The following is a 20,984-nucleotide window of genomic DNA, read 5'->3' on the forward strand; positions in this document are numbered from 1 at the left end:
ATTATATATAAATATATAGGTGGTCGTTGGGCACAAATTAATATCTAATGTGGACAGCTTTTCATTGATGGATATGTATGTATGTATTTCTCGGACCATTTTGTGGGCACCTTTCGTTTAAATGTGTGTGTATATATCATCCATTTTAATTTCTTGTCTTGTGCACATACTAAAATTAAAGCCACATTTCCATGTCAGATCAACTAATCTTTTCATCTAACTTGACCAAACAAAAAAAACTATAATTGGTGTTTTTAGTTCAATCAGATTTTTTTTTTCTTATATGTTTTCCAAAGGATGAAATCTAGACTAACATCTGAGCATTTTAATAAGAACCGAAGAATGTTACTATTATTTAAATAATGCGTTTATTTGCGGTTCAATTATGTATGATTAAAGTTATAGTGTAATCATGGCTTGAACCCTACGTTCTTTTGTATATTACATTTTACAAGTTGCAATCCTCCGGAATATGATTCTGCTTAATTATATATACAGAACGTTTTTGTTTTGTTTTTTTTGGGTTAATTAAAGTGCTTATATGGAACTCGTTTCAGCTAATTCTTGCATATAATATATGTTCTCATATTCTTTAATGGAGAAAGTGAGATTCGAAACCCGAAAATACTGTCTTAGTGATTCCACAAGATGAATGGTTTGCCTTGCTTTAGAATATAATATATATTATGAGAAATATACTTTTACTCTTGTGAATGTTGTTGTTAGAATATGACGACCCAATAAATCTATGAATTAATTTGTTCTTTTATTTTTTCAGTAGCACCTAATTAATGTATATTTAGAATAATTTAGAGTTGGAGAAACGATATCAATACCTGATTAAAACACACCCCAAGCACAAAAACTTTAGAACTAATATATGGATCATAGTGTTTCCAAGAACGTGCATGATCCATATCGCATATCTGTTTATCACTGATCATGATTCATGAGGACACTAATATTATTCATGTAACGTGTAAAGAAAGTCTTTGAGGGTTTTGCCAGGGCAAATATGAATGTTTTCTTCTTCTTTTTTCTTTTGTCGGCAATGTGCAACGTTTTAACGTATGATATAAACCAACGTAACCGTCCATACACCTATAATATAGACCTATTTAAAAGCAAACGAATAAATATGATTTATAAAAACAAAATCGTCATAGGTGACGCCATACGTTACGTGTGCATGCATGTATTTGTTTTATAAATCAAACAAGTCAAGAGATGAAATAGATGTGTTGAATGATTCCATAACAAACTCAGATTGGATTATTCTATAATGAAAAGAATCACAGAAGATAAAATTCTTAATCTTGTTAAGGTTTGTGTAAATAAAAACTTGACCGTACAGGTGTAAAAAGAAAAGAAAATGAATCGACCAATCTGTTGAGCACATGGTTATGTACTCTCTCATGCAAATTCGTAAACAAAACAGACGCTCTAAATCTTTAAAAGATTTGGAATTTGATTATTAAAGTATTAGTATTAGTTTATTAATGATTGTGGTTATGATGGTGCCACAGATACATAATTATTTTGTATTAATTTGGAAAACGCATGGGGAATATAGCCAAGTTGGGAGGACCTTTGTCATGTGATGAGAATCCCTTACTTCATGGGCTGCTGTATCGATCTCTTATCTCTTCCTCCTTCTTCTTTCTCTTTCTGACCATTCGATCTTCTCATCGCCACCGCACGTTCATTGATTTTATATCTAATGATCCATCTATATTTGTATATTGTAGATCTCCCTAGGAATGAATGATTTTTACCCAAAATTGTCTTTTAACAATTTATTTTTGTTAAAACTAGCATTCAATTTTTCAACTACTATTTTATTTTATCCTCTTGGAGTTTGTCCATGTGAACCATAAATGTCATTGTATATAAAACTATAGTTTCTCTATATGAATTTCCAACTTCAATATTCAAAAAAAAAAGTAATATTCGTTCTAAATAATAGCATTGGAAATAAATAATTAAAAACGAATATTATTATTTATATATATGTGGATTCCCTTGAAAGTTTGAAATCTTCAAAAGATATGCTTTGTTTCCCAAGTTTAATGCATTGTATTTGATCGCATAGTTTTCTTTGGGAGTGTCTAACCACATATCTCCTCCTCTTATTTCTTATCATTGTATTTGCTACTTAAGAAGTAAACTCTAATATATAAATGGCTTTTATTAACAACGTAATTAATTTCGATTTGAAATTTTGTAATCAGGGTCAAACTAATGGATCAATTAAAGGTTAAAAGGTCAACGTGCGAATAATATTCAAAAGGCTGAGACACCTATTAAACGTATTCGAGCTGAGAGTAGGCACATCTTAAGTCATGTGTTTGTTTTTTTCTTGTCATTTAATTTTCAAGCTAACAAAAGAATTATCAAACAAAACAACAACAAGTATGCAATGGTTAATAAATGAGATGATAACGGAGCAATCCAAAACTACGCATCGCCGCCATCGGGTGTCCAAGGAAGATGGGCGACGACTGACTGACGTGTGATTACTTTTCCACGATGAATAGTCGCAAGGCACTTGTGTAGTAGTGTTACGGACTTTGACCCCATAGCAAATCTGATTGCTCAAATCTCATTTGTTATGAAGACAAAATAAGCAAAAGGAAAAAAAAAAGAAAATAGTTGATTTATTCAGACAGACGTACACCCGTATCACTATCATCATCATCAATTCATCATCATCATTCATTTTTGAGTTTTGTTTAAGAGGAAGTAATAAAATCTACTGAATTTTTCACTAATTGTTTAAAATCTGTGACAATCTTATTTTTTTAGTTTATCCCTAAAGCCTTTTGTTGTTTTCTGTTAGCAAAATTAATAAACTTCATCACTAATATCGTCATCACTTCACTAGTATTAATTAGCTTGTTGTGGTTAGTTTTCAAACAATTGTCACTAATGTGTTTAATTTCTGTGACAAATTATTTATAGTTTTTCCGTAAAGTCTTTTGTTGTTTTGTGTTAGCAAGAATAATAATGAACTCTATCACTAATATCTTCACTTCACAGTGTAGTAGTATTAATTAACTTGTAGCAGGTAGAGTAAAATTAGTAGTACATAGTCTCTTGATATTGGTTTTTAGCATTGCTTTAGTATTAAAAAGCTAAAAACACTCTAAAATACCTTATTTTTGTCTAAATCTTAATTAAAAGACTTTTTTAGTAATAAAACATATTTTCTATTTAATTTAATTATAGATTTAATCTAAAAACACCTTAAGATATTACTATCGAGGATGGTCTTGCTTTACAATAATCACCAGCATTAATAATTTAAATAATTAAATCCCATGTCCTGGTCAAACGACTTTGATCTTTCAAAAGAAAAGAAAACAATAATAATAATAATTCAAACTGATTTTTCATTTTCCTAATAAAAAAGATAATATCCTATTTATGACACAGCCAGTTACATCACTATGAATATGAACACATTGAATCTGTATATTAGTTTATTTTGATTAGACCATTACCTAAAAGGTCAGAAATATATTTATTTATTAATATATATGTCTTCTTCTTCTTCTTTTTTCTTCTTTTGAAAACTATTAATATATATGTCTAAAATTGCAAATCAACGAAAATAATGTGACTATCAATAATGAGATTGTGATATGTCCTTCTTTTTTTTTTTTGGAAACCATTGTGATAAGTCTTTAAAAAAGTAATAATCAATTTGTACAATCTGTAAAATATGTTTTTTTCTTCTTTATCTTAAAATCGTTGAATATTATCAGACAAAAGAAAACAGACAAATTAATAAAGTGTATAATGTTAAAAAAAAAGAAACCATATATTTAAACCCGCCTCTTTCTCTTCTCTTCTTCTTCTCTACAAAGTTTTTTTTCTCTCTCTCTCTCTTTCCTTTAAATGTTCGCCGGAAACGAATCGACCTGAGATTCAAATCTCGACATCCTTCCTCCTACCGGAGAAAAGAAAAACTCGTTGAGACGATGCTAGGACGAGACGAGGATCTTGTCCGAACAATGAGCGGGAGAGCTGGGAGTGTAGCCTCCACAAGTCACCGGAGTTTAGCCGAAGCTGCTTCAAGAAGCTTCAGAGATGTGTTCACTCCCCCTACGAACGACGTGTTTGGTCGGAGCGAGCGGAGAGACGACGATGACGTGGAGCTACGGTGGGCGGCGCTTGAGAGGTTACCAACTTACGATCGGTTAAGGAAAGGTATGCTGCCGCAGACGACGGTCAACGGTAAGGTTGGACTTGAAGAAGTTGACCTGACGAATCTTGCTCCTAAAGAGAAGAAACAGCTTATGGAAATGATTTTGAAATTCGTTGAAGATGATAACGAAAAGTTTCTCCGGAGATTGAGAGAAAGAACTGACAGGTTTCAGACATAAACAAATACTCTTCTTGTCTTTTTTTTTTTTTTTTTTTGTTGTGCTTTGGATTTTGTCGTCTGATTTATTTTTTCTTGATTTGGCGGAAAATAAAAAACAGAGTGGGAATCGAAGTTCCGAAGATTGAAGTAAGGTATGAAAATATTTCAGTGGAAGGAGATGTTCGTAGTGCAAGCAGAGCTCTTCCTACTCTCTTCAACGTCACTTTGAATACCTTTGTGGTTTTTTTTTTTTTTTATGCGTGTGTGTATGATAACTTTGTCTTGTTCGATGATGTCGTTGGGGGAATGAGATCTAAAAAGTTTCAGAAAATTAATAAGTCTAACTTTACGGCTTTTTTGCGTGGTGGCATTTATTTTGTACCTTTTTTGAGATGTAGTCTTGTTGGTCCAAATATGATATCGTTAAATGTCAAACTTTTATGTGTAACTTGCACATGTTGTTGTTGTTGAACTCTTGGTTTACTTAAGATTTTTGTCTGTTTTTTCTTTTCTTGTAATTTAGAGCATTCTTGGATTATGCCACCTCCTTCCATCTAAGAAGAGGAAGATTCAGATACTTAAAGGTATCAGTGGCATTATCAAACCATCAAGGTAATTAAAGTGAATGTAACAATGGTTTTTTGCTATATTATATCTCGGATACCTTTTGATTGAAGGATGGATAATCATATATGTAACTATGAGTATCATTACATTTTTAGGATGACTTTACTACTTGGTCCACCAAGTTCAGGGAAAACAACTTTGTTACAAGCTTTGGCTGGAAAGCTTGATGACACCCTCCAGGTTTGTTGTCTATTTTAGTTATATATATACTCTAAAAAGGCTTTTAGTTGAATTAACATTTTCGGGTCTATCATAAACAGATGTCTGGGAGGATAACTTACTGTGGTCACGAGTTTCGTGAGTTTGTTCCTCAGAAGACATGTGCCTACATTAGTCAGCATGACCTTCACTTTGGAGAGATGACTGTGAGAGAGACTATAGATTTTTCGGGGAGATGTCTAGGTGTTGGGACTCGGTATCAGCTGCTGACTGAGCTCTCAAGGAGAGAGAGAGAAGCGGGAATTAAGCCAGACCCTGAGATTGATGCATTCATGAAATCCATTGCCATATCAGGGCAAGAGTCTAGTTTGGTTACAGACTACGTTCTTAAGGTACTAAGAAAACAACTTTTGTGCTCCTTTCTCTCTTTCTAAGAAAATATATTTGGGCTTATCTTTGGTTAATGGCACTTGACAGATACTTGGTCTGGACATCTGTGCTGACATACTTGCTGGAGATGCGATGAGACGAGGTATTTCTGGTGGACAGCGAAAGCGTCTAACAACAGGTAAAACTTGGGGAATGGGAGTATTGCATATATTTACTTTGATATGGCCATGTTTACATCACAGTAACAATGCACATGTGTTCTTACTCTTGTCTAAACTGAGCAGGAGAGATGCTGGTTGGACCGGCCACAGCTCTTTTCATGGATGAAATATCAACAGGGTTGGATAGTTCCACAACGTTCCAAATCTGCAAGTTCATGAGGCAGTTAGTTCATATTGCGGATGTCACTATGGTTATTTCGCTTCTACAACCTGCGCCTGAGACATTTGAGCTTTTCGACGACATTATCCTGCTCTCAGAGGGCCAAGTTGTCTACCAGGGTGCCCGAGAAAACGTTCTTGAGTTCTTTGAGTACATGGGTTTCAAATGTCCTGAAAGAAAAGGTGTTGCAGACTTTTTGCAAGAAGTTACGTCTAAGAAAGACCAAGAACAATACTGGAACAGGAGAGAACAACCTTACATGTATGTGTCCGTAAGTGAATTTTCAAGCGGCTTCAATTCTTTTCACACCGGGCAGCAACTTGCTTCAGAATTCAGGGTTCCTTATGACAAAGCCAAAACACATCCTGCTGCACTAGTGACACAAAAGTATGGTATATCAAACAAGGATCTGTTCAAGGCATGCTTTGATAGAGAATGGCTACTTATGAAACGCAACTCCTTTGTGTATGTGTTCAAGACCGTCCAGATAACCTTCATGTCTTTGATTGCCATGACGGTCTTTTTTAGGACAGAAATGCATGTTGGCACGGTGCAAGATGGTCAAAAGTTTTATGGTGCTCTCTTTTTCAGCCTGGTCAATCTGATGTTTAACGGAATGGCTGAAATGGCGTTCACAGTGATGAGGCTCCCTGTTTTCTACAAGCAGAGGGACTTCTTGTTCTATCCTCCATGGGCTTTCGCCTTACCAGCTTTTCTTCTGAAGATTCCATTATCTCTTATAGAATCAGTAATATGGATCGTTCTTACGTACTACACTATTGGTTTTGCTCCTTCTGCTGGCAGGTAGCTTCTAGTGATCATGAAAACCACATAGAAACTTTCTTTATTGTTCTTCTGTTGTCATTCCCTTGAACTAACCAAACTTTTTCCATTAGGTTCTTCCGGCAGTTGCTTGCATACTTCTCTGTGAATCAGATGGCCCTTGCTTTGTTTAGATTAATTGGAGCCCTTGGAAGAACAGAAGTAATCGCCAACTCGGGCGGGACCTTGGCACTGCTAGTCGTATTTGTTCTTGGAGGCTTCATTGTTGCTAGAGGTAAGCAGATAATCCCTTTTAATGCCAAAATAGACCTTCACCACATAGCAAAACATCTGAATGAATTCGTTGGAAGTCCTTAAAGATCCACATATCATAGAACATAAAAATCTGTTTCTCAACTACAGAATCAAACAGTCACTTTTCCTAAGTGGGCTGTGTCTCTTGATATGGCGGCATTGTTAAGTGAAACATGTTTTATATTTTTCTTCACAGAGGACATCCCATCATGGCTGACTTGGGCCTATTATGCATCACCTATGATGTATGGACAGACTGCATTAGTTATGAATGAGTTTCTTGATGAGCGATGGGGCAGCGTAAGATTTCACCAAATCCTTATCTGGTTAACTTCTCTTTGCCAATTGTGCTGCTAATATGTTATGTTACATGATGCAGCCAAACACTGATCCACGCGTCAACGCGAAAACTGTTGGACAAGTCTTGCTGAAGAGCCGAGGCTTCTTTATAGAGCCATATTGGTTTTGGATCTGTATCGGGGCGCTAATTGGGTTTACTTTGTTGTTCAATGTCTTTTACATATTAGCCTTGATGTATTTGAACCGTAAGTGCTCTTATTATTTTTTTAACTTTTAGATTATTCATAGCTTTGATCAAGAAACATTTTTTTGCTGACAAGATGTTGAAAATATTTCTGTAGCTGTCAGTAACTCCAGAGCTGCAGTTATGGAAGAAGGAGAAGACAAACATAAAGGAACAGAAGGTGAAATCTTTCACTTCTTGAATTTAGTAGATATCTTTTCATTTTGATTATTCTGACTCTGTCAAGAAGTTGCAGGTCCTGCAGTGGAACTCACTAGTAATTCAACTAATGGGCCAAAGAGAGGAATGGTTTTACCTTTTCAACCGCTCTCTCTTGCATTTAGTCATGTGAATTACTACGTTGATATGCCCGCGGTAAGTAACTGTGTCTCATAGTTTCCAGTTCTGTGTATCGCTCTTACAAATGCACCTTAAGTTTCATTCAATTAAATTATGCAGGAAATGAAGGCTCAAGGAGTTGAAGGCGACCGCCTTCAGTTACTAAGAGACGTTGATGGAGCGTTCAGGCCAGGCGTATTGACAGCATTGGTCGGTGTCAGTGGTGCGGGTAAGACAACCTTAATGGATGTCTTAGCCGGTAGGAAAACAGGAGGCTACATTGAAGGGACTATTAGCATATCTGGTTACCCAAAGAACCAAGCAACATTTGCTAGAGTCAGTGGTTACTGTGAACAAAATGATATCCATTCTCCTCATGTTACCGTTTATGAATCCCTCATCTATTCAGCATGGCTTCGTCTTCCCGCGGACATAGATGCCAAAACACGAGAGGTAAGTATTACTATGCATAGCTTTTCATTGTTTTCATCATAATCACTTGCATGACTACATTAACTGGTAACCTTGTATGCATCTTTATGTTATTGACAGATGTTTGTTGAAGAAGTGATGGAGTTGGTGGAGCTCAAACCCCTTAGAAACTCTATAGTTGGTCTTCCTGGTGTAGACGGTCTTTCAACGGAACAGAGGAAAAGGCTTACTATTGCAGTTGAATTGGTAGCTAATCCATCAATAATCTTCATGGACGAGCCAACATCTGGTCTTGATGCTAGAGCTGCCGCCATTGTTATGCGTACTGTTAGGAATACCGTTGATACGGGGAGAACTGTAGTTTGTACAATTCATCAGCCTAGTATCGATATTTTTGAATCTTTCGATGAGGTATGCCTCCGAAAAAGCTCAGTTAAGTCCCAAAAACAGGATAAAAATTAACCATCATCTTTGGTTTATTGCAGCTGCTGTTGATGAAACGAGGAGGCCAAGTTATATATGCTGGAACTCTAGGACATAACTCACAAAAGCTCGTTGAATATTTTGAGGTGATACATTGGTTATATACCGTCTCTTGGTCATTTGAATTTTGTGATATTTATTCATTGAAGAAACTGTAACTTGAACATTACTTGCAGGGCATTGAAGGGGTTTCGAAGATCAAGGACGGATACAATCCTGCGACGTGGATGCTTGATGTCACTACCCCTTCAATGGAGTCACAAATGGGCGTGGACTTTGCTCAAATATTTGCAACCTCCTCTGTTAATCAGTATGTTTAAGTAAAACGCTACTACTAAACGAGAGCTATTACACGGGCTTTCTAACATGAATATGATGTTTTTACTCAGGAGAAATCAGGAACTCATCAAAGAGCTCAGTACTCCACCACCGGGATCGAATGACCTCTACTTCCCAAGCAAGTACGCGCAGCCGTTTGCTACTCAAACAAAGGCTTGCTTCTGGAAACATTATTGGTCAAACTGGAGATATCCTCAGTACAATGCCATTCGGTTTCTCATGACAGTAGTCATTGGTGTCTTGTTTGGTCTAATCTTCTGGCAAACAGGAACTAAAATGTAAGCCCATTCTTTTCTCTTTTTTCATTACTAAACTATCTTCGTATCAAAATGTTGACGTATGCATCCAAAAACCAAAACCAAAACCAAAACAGAGAAAAAGAGCAAGACCTGAATAATTTCTTAGGAGCCATGTATGCTGCTGTATTGTTCCTTGGTGCCACCAACGCTGCAACAGTTCAACCTGCGATTGCCATCGAGCGAACGGTTTTCTACCGTGAAAAAGCCGCTGGAATGTACTCGGCCATTCCCTATGCAATCTCTCAGGTACTTAACCATTCTAATAATTTTGCACTAAACGTTATACGATACTTTTCCTAAAATATGGTTAGACCACAATAAGAAACTCAAATCTAAAAAATGATGCAGGTAGCAGTGGAAATCATGTACAACATAATACAAACCGCAATCTACACGGTAATCCTTTACTCGATGATCGGATACGACTGGACTGTGGTCAAGTTCTTGTGGTTCTACTACTACATGTTAACAAGCTTCATCTACTTCACGCTATACGGTATGATGCTTGTGGCCTTGACACCAAACTACCAAATAGCCGGAATCTTGATGTCCTTCTTCCTCAGTCTCTGGAATCTCTTCTCCGGTTTCCTCATTTCTAGACCGGTAAGTGAACTAAGCATCTTCCATTTTGAATTTTATCAATCGATAAAAAAGTGTTCTAAGAGGTAACTAAAGTCATCAACAACTTTTTGACGCAGCTATTACCGATATGGTGGAGATGGTACTACTGGGTATCACCCGTGGCATGGACATTGTACGGAATCATCACATCTCAAGTAGGAGACAGAAATACGGTCGTATACATCACTGGTATTGGAGACACCACTCTGAAAACGTTGCTGAAAGACGGATTCGGGTTCGAACAAGACTTCTTACCAGTTGTAGCTGTTGTCCACATAGCATGGATCCTCGTGTTTCTCGTTTTCTTTGCCTATGGTATCAAGTTCCTCAACTTCCAAAGAAGGTGAAGAAGATTGAAGAAACTGTTTGATAGATTTAGATATTAGCGTTGAAAGCGTATGAATGAATTCATGTAAATTTTTCTTTGTTATACCTTATTATTTTTATAATTTATTTGTCGTTTGGGTTATTAATATTACTAATAACGTCTCATGTTTGCAATGAATATGATATTTGATATTCTTGGTATATTCTTTATTCGTTAGTGATTCTCTCTCTCGTCAGAAAAGATATTTGTGTAAAAAGTTTGGACTCGTCCTAAATCAAGCAAAAAGTTTTAAAAGCTTTTTTCAGTTACGAATCTGAATTTGACAACACAAAACTTAAAATGTGTTTTATTATATAGTTTTCTAATTACGATATTTTTTTCCTAATTAAGATTGGTTTTTTGGGGTTAAACGAAGCAATTATTGAGAATTTGCGTTACTAATAACAACTTGTGTGATGCATAATATGAAGAAGACGGGCGAGAGACGCTTCATGGGTCCAATTTAAATATCTGACATCAGACACGTGGCACGTCATGCTCCGTCCCTGATGAACTTCGTGTAATTTTGATTAATATTTTTTTTGTCGTTTAGTTTTAAACTTTTTAATTAAATTAGATTTTACTGTTTTCAGCTTTTCGCTCCTCAGTCTCTCTTCTCCCAAGTTCTCTCTCTCTCCGTCTTCATCAATGGTTTACACTATCTCAGGCGTACGTTTCCCTCATCTTCCATCGATTAAGAACTCTTCTCTCCCCAGTTTCAATGAAGATCTCAGAAGAAGCAACGCTGTTTCCTTCTCTCTGAGGAAGGACTCTCGTTCTTCGGGTACTTTTTTTTTTGCTCCATCTCCTTTGTTTTGTTTCCATTTTTATCTCCGTCTGTCTCCTTCTACTGGCACGGGTTTCGAGATTGGTGATTTTCATGGATTTAATTAGGTTTCTTTGGATCCTGCTTCGTGGAACATTCTGTGTTAACTGATTGCTCTGTGGATTGATACTTATCTCCATTTTTGGGTGCCTGGTTATTTTCAAATGTGAATTTGATTTTGCTGTTTATCTCCATTAGGTAAGGTTTTTGCTCGGAAGCCATCTTATGACTCTGATTCGTCTTCCTTAGCTACCAAAGCATCTGAGAAGCTCCGTGGTCATCAGAGTGATAGCTCTTCATCGGCCACTGATCAAGTAGAACCTCGGGAAGATGTCTCTGACGATACTCAGGTTTGTTGTCTTCTTCTCGGTTTTATGCTTGAATCAGCGTTTTTTAGCTACACCATTGGACCTTGGAATGGTAAACTACTATTTTGACTGCTTTTGGGCGTGTATGATCATTAGAGGAAGTTATGCTAAGGAGCAATGTAGTCATAATCTTGAGAAATATATATTGAAAGGGAATGAGATACTTATCATGCATTTTTTTTTTTTTCATGAAAACTAACTGTGATCATATGATTGTTTAGAGAAAGGGATCTCTCCTGCAAATCAAATTGTATTAATGAAGAATATCTCATTAGGATGGCATTCTTCTTTTAAGTGCACTTACATTGTTTTTTTGCTTTTATCTGCTTAGATAGATACCCTTTCTTCCCTCTACTGTTCTTACATGATTATTGTTAGGTCCTCGACGATGTAGAAGCCCTGGAAACAGAGAAACGAGATCAAACTTCTGCACTCTCAACATCTGGAGGCAAAAGTTATAAAGATAATTTTGCAAAGATGTCACAGTCTGTCGAACAAGAAGTTGTGCAGAGGAGAGTTCCACCTCCTGGAGATGGGAAAAAAATATATGACATTGATCCTATGTTGAACAGTCATCGTAGTCATCTTGATTACCGGTAAAGAATATATTCTATTTAGCTTTAGCTGGTTTGGAAAGAGTATACGTCCCTCTTTTTTGTTGGTGGAATTTGTAAATTTTATGCCATCATAATTGTCATCCTTCTCCTGGCTTAAAAACGTGTGTTCTTTTCTGTGTTAAGTTCTAATTACTCAGCATGCCGTTGCAGATATGGGCAGTACAGAAAACTACGTGAAGAAATCGATAAGAATGAAGGTGGTTTGGAGGCATTTTCTCGTGGTTACGAAATATTTGGATTCACTCGAAGGTAAACTATATTAAAAATATATATATTCAACTGCCGTTCAATAGCTTTAACAATTCTAGTTATTGCATTTTCAGCACTATAGTCACGGTAAAGTTTAGTAAGTACTCTACAGATAGTTGGTATTGCAGTTGCTAATTATAATTCACTGCTTTATTAGCGCCACTGGTATCACTTACCGGGAATGGGCACCAGGAGCTAAGGTTTGTTTCATCTCAATACTTTACCAAACAATATGATTTTGTGTTATTTTTGTTTCGTCACAGAGTTTCAAAATTTGCTTGTGTATATCAAATGCAAATTTTTATGCCTGTGAAGAGAACTAAATCTAAATTCGTGGATTAAAACTCATGTATTCCTACATTCAATCTGATTGACCATGTGATGTACACCTACTGCTAACATACCAGCTTATTGTGGTGGTGAATATTTTTTTCCTTTGAGCTGTTAGGTTGATTTCAAAACTGGTCAAGTTAATACAACATAATTGTGAATTGTGAATTATCAGCCTGGGATCATAGTTCAGTAAAAAGGGTCTCATGTCCCCGGCGTTGTGACATTAGTTTTGGCTTTTGTATTCTGTTCTCGCATGTATCTGCTGCACCTGATTGAATATCTAGATTATTGTTTTTCTAACAATTTATTTGACTGAATTATACCTTTCTAGGCAGCATCACTGATTGGAGATTTTAATAACTGGAATGCAAAAGCTGATGTAATGACTCGGGTATGCTGGTACTGTCTTATTTGAGATCTATTTTTTTAATCTTCCATCTCAGCTTATAGTTAGGCTAGTAGTTTAAATTATACTAGAACCTTCACTGATGTTTGTGGGCAGCATGCGTTGCTCTGTTATTATCCTGTTCCTTTCTGGAATTCTGATCTAAGACAGTCTTATCACTGAAATTGAGCAGAACAACTTTGGTGTGTGGGAAATATTTCTGCCAAATAATGCCGATGGCTCGCCAGCAATTCCCCATGGCTCCCGCGTGAAGGTGACATGTTCATAATTTACCCTTTCCGAAAGAACATGCAAAATAGTCAGCTTTGTAACTCTTATCGTAATTTGTATTTGTATACTGCATTGGTAGATTCGCATGGATACCCCATCGGGTATTAAAGACTCCATTCCAGCTTGGATCAAGTATTCTGTCCAGCCATCAGGCGAGATCCCCTACAATGGAGTATATTATGACCCTGCTGAGGAGGTACAACCAGCACTCATTTTACATTCTCACTTGTTTTGGCATTTTTCTAGAGATGATCGAAACTCTTTCAAGCTGTAGATATATTTAGTATTTAAAGTCATAACTGGTTACCAGCAATATCTATGTGTATATGTGGTTTCATATGTCTCCCTCGCTGAAGGCCTAAAGAGTAGTCCACTGTTTCAGGATAAATATGTGTTCAAACATCCTCGTCCTAGGAAACCCACATCACTGCGTATATATGAATCACATGTTGGAATGAGTAGTACGGTATGTTTCTTTCTCTTATCTTGGAATGGTAGTTACTAAGTATCAAAAAATCACTGACAGACGGGAAAGTTTAAAACTACATTTGACATGACAATTCTCATATGTGCTTGACTTTGTCTCTTGTTGAGGATAGTGGAAATTTTGTCTTGGCATTTAAAAGAGAATTTAGGAACTAGTCATTTTGAACTAGATGACTATCAACGTTATTGATGTCTTAATCATATTTGGAGAATGTACAGCTTCAATAATAATGCAAAAAGGAGATCTCGGAACTCTTCTTTTTTGTTCCAGGTTCTTTATGGCAGAAGACTTCACTTTTGACAGTATGACAATTGGTAACATTGTTATCTTTGATCTGCAGGAACCAAAGATAAATACATATGCCAACTTTAGAGATGATGTACTTCCCCGTATAAAAAAATTAGGCTATAATGCGGTTCAGATAATGGCCATTCAAGAGCACTCCTACTATGCCAGCTTTGGGTATGTTTCCTGATATAACTTGTCTACCTACCTATAATCCAATACATTCGTGTTAAAAGGCATTTGTTGATTCGTTGAAGTGATAAATCCTTTTGTCTCCTTGATGAAAGAGCATGTAACTTTGCTACATGTAAATGCAGGTATCATGTGACAAATTTTTTCGCACCCAGCAGCCGTTTTGGAACACCTGATGACCTGAAATCTTTGATAGACAAAGCTCATGAGCTTGGTTTGGTTGTTCTGATGGATATTGTGCACAGGTATTTGCTTCTCTTTTCCAGAATCATCTTACATCAGTTAGATTTATTGTGAATCAGTTGATATAGATTTTGTTGTCTTGAATAAAAAAACCAGCCATGCATCAAAAAACACACTGGATGGCCTGAACATGTTTGATGGCACTGATGGTCAATATTTCCACTCTGGATCGCGGGGTTATCACTGGATGTGGGATTCTCGTCTTTTCAATTACGGAAGCTGGGAAGTATGTTTCTTTCCGTAGAATCAATATTGCAATATTAATGGGATAGCCTTTAGTGTGCCACTATGTTGGTAGTTACGTCTGTATCAGTTATTAACGTTTGATTCCTTGTCTATTTAGGTGCTTAGGTATCTTCTTTCCAACGCGAGATGGTGGCTGGAAGAATACAAGTTTGATGGGTTCAGATTTGATGGTGTGACTTCCATGATGTACACTCATCATGGCTTGCAGGTAGTATTTTCTTTTATGTTGGATTAGTTATGTGCTTTATGTCAATATATGATAGTAACTATCCTAATGTATCACAGTATCCTACAAACATGCGAATGCAAATATATGGCTCTATGGAACCTAACTGCTAGCTTTTGTGACAGGTCGAATTTACTGGGAATTACAATGAGTACTTTGGTTATTCTACTGATGTTGACGCTGTGGTCTATCTAATGCTGGTGAACGATATGATTCATGGGCTATATCCTGAAGCTATTGTTGTCGGCGAAGATGTAAGTCATATGCCCTTTTGTTTAGTAATGCTGAAGTGTCTGTGATACCTCTCTTCAGTTCTCTCGATTGACTTTATACCAGGTTAGCGGGATGCCAGCATTTTGCGTTCCTGTTGAAGACGGTGGTGTGGGTTTTGACTACCGTCTACACATGGCAGTGGCAGATAAATGGATTGAGCTTCTCAAGTATGCAGTCAGGATGTCTTGGCTTTTCAATGAGATTAAAGTGGTCGAGTTCATATCATATTGAACTGATATGGTGTGTTGTAATTTCTCTAGGAAGAGAGACGAGGACTGGCAGGTTGGTGATATAACTTTCACGCTTACCAACAGGAGGTGGGGAGAAAAATGTGTCGTCTATGCGGAGAGTCATGATCAAGCCCTTGTTGGAGACAAAACGATAGCGTTCTGGCTAATGGACAAGGTATCATATTGGTTGTTGCTGTTAAGGCAGCAAACAGATTACTGTCTTTGAACTCTTAAGTCTGATTGTATTCAGATTGTTCAACTAATTCTTTATGTTTATGACTTGTATAGGACATGTATGATTTCATGGCGGTTGATAAAGAGGCCACCCCACGTGTAGACCGTGGGATTGCTTTACACAAAATGATTCGTCTCATTACGATGGGATTGGGTGGAGAAGGATACCTCAATTTTATGGGAAACGAATTTGGACACCCAGAGTGGATCGACTTCCCAAGGACTGACCAGCATCTTCCTGATGGCAGAGTCATCCCTGGGAATAATGGTAGTTATGATAAATGCCGACGTAGGTTTGATCTGGGAGATGCAGAATATCTTAGATACCATGGACTACAAGAGTTTGATCGAGCAATGCATCATCTTGAGGAGACGTATGGTTTCATGACTTCAGAGCACCAGTACATATCTCGCAAGGATGAGGGAGACAGAGTCATTGTATTCGAGAGAGGTAACTTGGTCTTCGTCTTCAACTTTCACTGGACCAACAGTTACTCCGACTACCTTATCGGTTGCTCTGTTCCCGGAAAGTACAGAATCGTTTTGGACTCTGATAAATCTTTATTCGGAGGCTTCAATCGGCTAGATGACTCCAGCGAGTTTTTCACCTCTGTAAGCCCTTTAACTAAACGAGAACGAAAATAGAAACTCTTTTCTCCAAGTCATTACAAAGGAACTGATAATTTGCTAATTTGCTATGCAGGATCGAAGGCATGACGATAGGCCTTGCTCCTTCATGGTGTATGCACCGTGCAGAACCGCTGTAGTTTATGCTGCAGTAGAGGATGATGAACGTTCTTCTCTTGTCCCCATAAGCCTGTTACCCGAAGATGTTTAGGAGAAAGAGAGGGATGTCCGAGTGTAACTACTGTAAGCTTCTTTGTACTTCAAAGATTTACTGTTTATCTCCCTCTCCTTTAGATTTCGCTTGCAGCAACATTATAACTTTAAAATGAAATAAAAGTCGTTGCACTTTTACATTTGCCAGCTTCATATGCTTGATCGTAGATCCTATTAGTATTTAGAGATATGAAGTTCCAAAAACATAAAATCTTTTGAGAGTAAAAACTGCAAAGAAAGGTTACAGATACAGGGGAAATCTTAAGGAAAAAGGAAGAGGACAACAAAAGTTTCCCTCTCTTTATACAGCGAAAATTTGAATAAAACCCCAAAACAAACAGAAAAAAACCGCAGTGGTTTTTTACACTGTTCAATGGAAGGCTTGTGTTGAGACACCGAGCTGATGGAGAACACTGGTTGGGGAAGACGAGGAGGAAGATCTCAGTGCTTCTGCCAATGGCCCTCCCATGTGGTTATGGTGGTGGTGAGACCCTCCACCGCTCCACCAGCTCATGTTTTGCTGGTCTCTCCCATTGTGGTTGCTCCGAGCCTCTTCCTCGTTGCCTGTGGACAGCTTCAAAGAGACGTCTGAGGAAGAATTTCCAGGCATGGAGATGGAGAGACAAGTGGCTGAGCTCATGGGACTTGAACTATTGTCAGCTTCTTGGAGCGAAGAACGAGGCCAATCATCAAAGAAAGGCCTCAGGATATGGCCTCCATCTGACCTGTGGTTGCCGAATCCATTGTGGGACTCGTATGGCCTCTTGTTGTTGATGTTGTTGCTTTCTTGCTTCATCTCCGAACAACTGTTAACATAACCCACATCTCATGATTTGAAAGAGACCAAACTCATATTAAAAACAGAACACAAAGCAAAAGGAGGTTCCACAACTAGGCTTCAACAACATAACTAATAGCCTTTATACATATTTGATTATAGGGTTTAAAAGCACCTTTTAATGCAGGGTTTAAAAGAAGTGATTAAGTAGTAAATAGAAGAAATAGAATAATTAAATTGAGTTTGTATCATGTGTTGTGTGTGGATAGGGGAGGTGGGTGCAGAAGAATCTAAAAGCTTTAACTTTTCTGCAAGATATGAGACATATATGGGTCAGCTTTCACTAAGGTCCTACACTTTACTATTTCTCTCTCTTTCTATTTTCTCTGTTTGAAAAGTCTCACACAGCATCAAAAAAACAAATAGATTCTATCAAATCCAGTGTTATCATTATCTCTCAACAGCTACCAAAAAAAAAAAAAGAGAGATATTTTTCACAAAGAAATCAAACTCATAATTCAACAAATAAAACAAACCAACCCACCCTAAAATGATAAGGATGTGTCTCTCAATTTCCAACATTACCCCTCTCTTCACAACATTATACCAAACCCCAAGTTATGTAACATTAGCTTCATAGTCTTAAGTATCAGAACGAGTATTGTGTTTTCCTCTAAATCAACATCATTATTATTCATTCAAAACAACTGTCTCAAACTCAAGAGTCTCAAACCAAGAATCTGATTGTCTTAAAACTAAAGTAAGAAAAGTCAATGTGTTTAATGCTTTGACCAGCAAGTTCAACAGCTAAAACAGACAGACCTAAGAGAAAAGAAAAAGATTAAAAAAAAAACACAGTTCTTTTTATTACCTTTGACTAAGGTGGAGAAGTTCAGATGAAGAAGAGTTGGAAGGGGCAGAGAAGAAGAACGATCCTCCTTGACCTGCCACTTCATCACCACTACTACCACCACCAAAAGCAAACGTAGATGTTGTAGTTGTTGCGGTGGCTGTGGCTGCTGTAGCCATGGACGTGGCGGTGGCATTGACGGCGGTGGGAGTTTCCACAGGCTTTCTTGAACGGTTGCGGCCACGGTGCATGTGGCGCTCGCAATACTTGTGGCCAGCGAAGACGTCTCTTGAACATCTCCACTTCTTACCATCCGTTCTCCTGCATCTCCCTGGCTCAGGATCCATCGCCGCCCTCCCTAAATACCCTGTTTTTAAGCATTCATGTCACATGTAGATCAGACCGAGAACAAGATTCTACTTAATCCCATTCACACATGTCAAATTTAGATCTTCAAGATTGGCAGAAGAAGATAATATACTACTACTACTAATATCGAAAGTATAGATCTTGGGAAGTGGGAACACAACTCCAACACAGCAGCACAAAACCCATCATGCATCTGATTAATAAATGAATAAAAATAGTAGTAAAAAACTATCTCGAGACTCACAAGCAGGCTGGTAATGAGGGAGGTGTTGAAGAGGATGATGAAGGAAATAGGAAGGAGAAAGATGGAGAAGACTTTTCTTGATTGGTAAAAGGAGGCTAAGGAGCTCTTGAGGAACAGTAGCACCAGCCAACATGTACCTGTAGATCAGTGCCTGTAGTTCAAGTTCTTGCCACTGTGCTGAGCTAAAGAAGCTCCCCATCTCTACAACAAAAAGGAATAAATAAACAGCAACCATATCAGTAATTTGACAAGAAAAACAGAAAAGAAGATAAAAAAAACGAGAGGGGAAGAAAAGAAAAGAAAAGACTCACTCGGGAACCTGGAAGAAGAATCAGGAGACAAAGAGGAGAGTTTAGAAGAGGAAGGTTCAGGGGAAAAGAGAGGAAGAGCAGTAGAAGTTGGAGTTTGGGAATGAATCTGGTCATAGACATGTTTTGGTATCTTAGCTGCAGAAGGTTGTTCTTCTGACTCTGTCTGCTGTTGCTGCTGGCTTCTCCATTGTTTCAGTTGCAAATCCATGGAAGAGAGAGAGAAGTGTTGGTCACTTTTGGGATAATAGTTATTTCCCCCTTTATATATATATATATTTTTTTGTCTACCAGGGGGTCTGATTTAATAGCTATGAAAGTCTTGTTGGGGTTAGGAAGAGCAAAAAAGAAGTTCTTTTGCTCTAAGAAAAAAAGGTTTGTTCTTCTTTGTAGTCAGTTTCTGTATCTGAGCTTCTTCTGCAGAGAGAGAGAGAGAGAGAGAGAGAGAAAGGACAGAGGAGGGGGAAAGAGGTTTTTATTAGGGCACTTGAGAGACTTGGGAGAAAAAGACAGTGAGACAAGACAGATGGGGAGATAATAAACTATACAGTAAAAAGACTAAAAGAGTTAAACTATATGATATAAACCTTAACTAATTAATTGTGTTCACAAATCTTCATTAATCTTTCAGATTATTAAAATATTATAAAAAAATTATAAAAAGCAAAAGTCAGAAAACCCAGAAAGAACCACACTGCAAGATGAAGATGGAGAGATAATAACCTGCAGTTTTTCTGTCTTTGCCTGCCTTGGAAATACCAAATCTCCCAATTAGTATAATAATTATTATTATAAGAGTAAGTAACCTTATAATTAGTTTATTTATTAAAGAATACAACAAAACCCTGCTTGGGTGATTAATTTTAATTTAGTCTTTAATGAAGTGAATTTTGTTTGTAAGATTCTTTAATAGACTAGAGGAGAGAGCGTTACGTTGATACTAACCGTTAATACAGTACATAAGAATCGTTTTTGAGTTAAGTTAGTAAAATTCGTTAGCTAGGATCCACCTATGTAATGTAATGTAGTCAATCACACGGCACTAGTCACTAGATGTGTACTTTCTCCACTCTATTCTTTTCTTTTTTGACTTGTAAATTTCGTACCTTCGTCCATAAGATCTAGGCCGAAAATGGTAAATATCAAATTGGATAGTAGTATCGTAATTATTTTATATGCGTTACGGCAGGATTGGCTGTGGCTGAGAAAATATGCTTATATTTGTAAGTGAAAGACAGAATATAACTATCACTTCTCAATCACTAATTCACTATAGTAAACAATTAAATCTGATGTTTATACTAATATGAGCTTGAAAATGGTGGTAGAGAGATGTCTCAAGAACTCTCAAATTTGTATGGTTCAATTTGGTTAAGGTTGTGGTTCAATCATACTTCCTTTACTCTCTTTTGTCAACGGTTTGATTTTGTATACAATTCGGGTCGGCTGAGGTAGTAGTAAAAAGAAAAGAAGAAGAAGAAGTATGGGAGAGTGAAGAAGTAATAATGAGAAAAGAGAAGCAGGTGGGCTGTGTCAGGAAAGGTTCAGAAGTTAAAAGCATAAAAGTGAGTAACCCCAAGTGGGTGGTGAGGGTTTCTCTTTGGCTCTGTGACTCATCTTTGATTTGACTACTCATGGTACTCCTTGTCTTTTTATTCACTTTTTACTCCCCCTCCCCCCCTCTACTTTTTTGTTTTTACTTTT

At 37.2% G+C, this 20,984-nt stretch overlaps 3 protein-coding genes across 3 annotated transcripts; 2 read left to right on the forward strand and 1 right to left on the reverse strand.

Annotated features, from left to right (window-relative positions):
* The first annotated feature begins 3,864 nt into the window (after positions 1–3,864).
* Positions 3,865–10,567, forward strand: LOC17890001 (ABC transporter G family member 34). Its single transcript, XM_023784705.1, has 20 exons — positions 3,865–4,375; positions 4,489–4,609; positions 4,893–4,981; positions 5,092–5,176; positions 5,257–5,547; positions 5,633–5,723; positions 5,830–6,730; positions 6,823–6,983; positions 7,200–7,303; positions 7,383–7,548; positions 7,645–7,707; positions 7,783–7,901; positions 7,986–8,318; positions 8,418–8,708; positions 8,783–8,866; positions 8,957–9,090; positions 9,170–9,397; positions 9,493–9,664; positions 9,767–10,021; positions 10,117–10,567. Exons 1-20 carry the CDS (start codon positions 3,984–3,986, stop codon positions 10,384–10,386), a joined length of 4,350 nt encoding a protein of 1,449 aa, XP_023640473.1. The 5' UTR covers positions 3,865–3,983; the 3' UTR covers positions 10,387–10,567.
* A 453-nt stretch (positions 10,568–11,020) lies between these two features.
* On the forward strand, positions 11,021–16,871 carry LOC17889741 (1,4-alpha-glucan-branching enzyme 2-1, chloroplastic/amyloplastic). The gene is made up of 18 exons (XM_006293599.2): positions 11,021–11,190; positions 11,431–11,582; positions 11,979–12,196; positions 12,368–12,466; positions 12,624–12,666; positions 13,131–13,190; positions 13,378–13,458; positions 13,555–13,671; positions 13,858–13,941; positions 14,303–14,424; positions 14,565–14,684; positions 14,779–14,908; positions 15,026–15,136; positions 15,280–15,408; positions 15,491–15,594; positions 15,688–15,832; positions 15,946–16,503; positions 16,595–16,871. Exons 1-18 carry the CDS (start codon positions 11,055–11,057, stop codon positions 16,727–16,729), a joined length of 2,544 nt encoding a protein of 847 aa, XP_006293661.2. The 5' UTR covers positions 11,021–11,054; the 3' UTR covers positions 16,730–16,871.
* Positions 16,872–16,926: 55 nt separating this feature from the next.
* Positions 16,927–19,768, reverse strand: LOC17890081 (growth-regulating factor 3). Its single transcript, XM_006295965.2, has 4 exons — positions 19,284–19,768; positions 18,973–19,173; positions 18,381–18,726; positions 16,927–17,537 (listed from the first exon to the last, which is right to left on the reverse strand). The coding sequence occupies exons 1-4, from the start codon at positions 19,489–19,491 to the stop codon at positions 17,102–17,104; spliced, it is 1,191 nt and encodes a 396-aa protein (XP_006296027.1). The 5' UTR covers positions 19,492–19,768; the 3' UTR covers positions 16,927–17,101.
* Between the last annotated feature and the right edge of the window lie 1,216 nt (positions 19,769–20,984).

The sequence above is a fragment of the Capsella rubella genome, unplaced genomic scaffold (assembly GCF_000375325.1).
Source record: "Capsella rubella cultivar Monte Gargano unplaced genomic scaffold, Caprub1_0 scaffold_4, whole genome shotgun sequence".
Taxonomy (NCBI): Eukaryota; Viridiplantae; Streptophyta; class Magnoliopsida; order Brassicales; family Brassicaceae; genus Capsella; species Capsella rubella.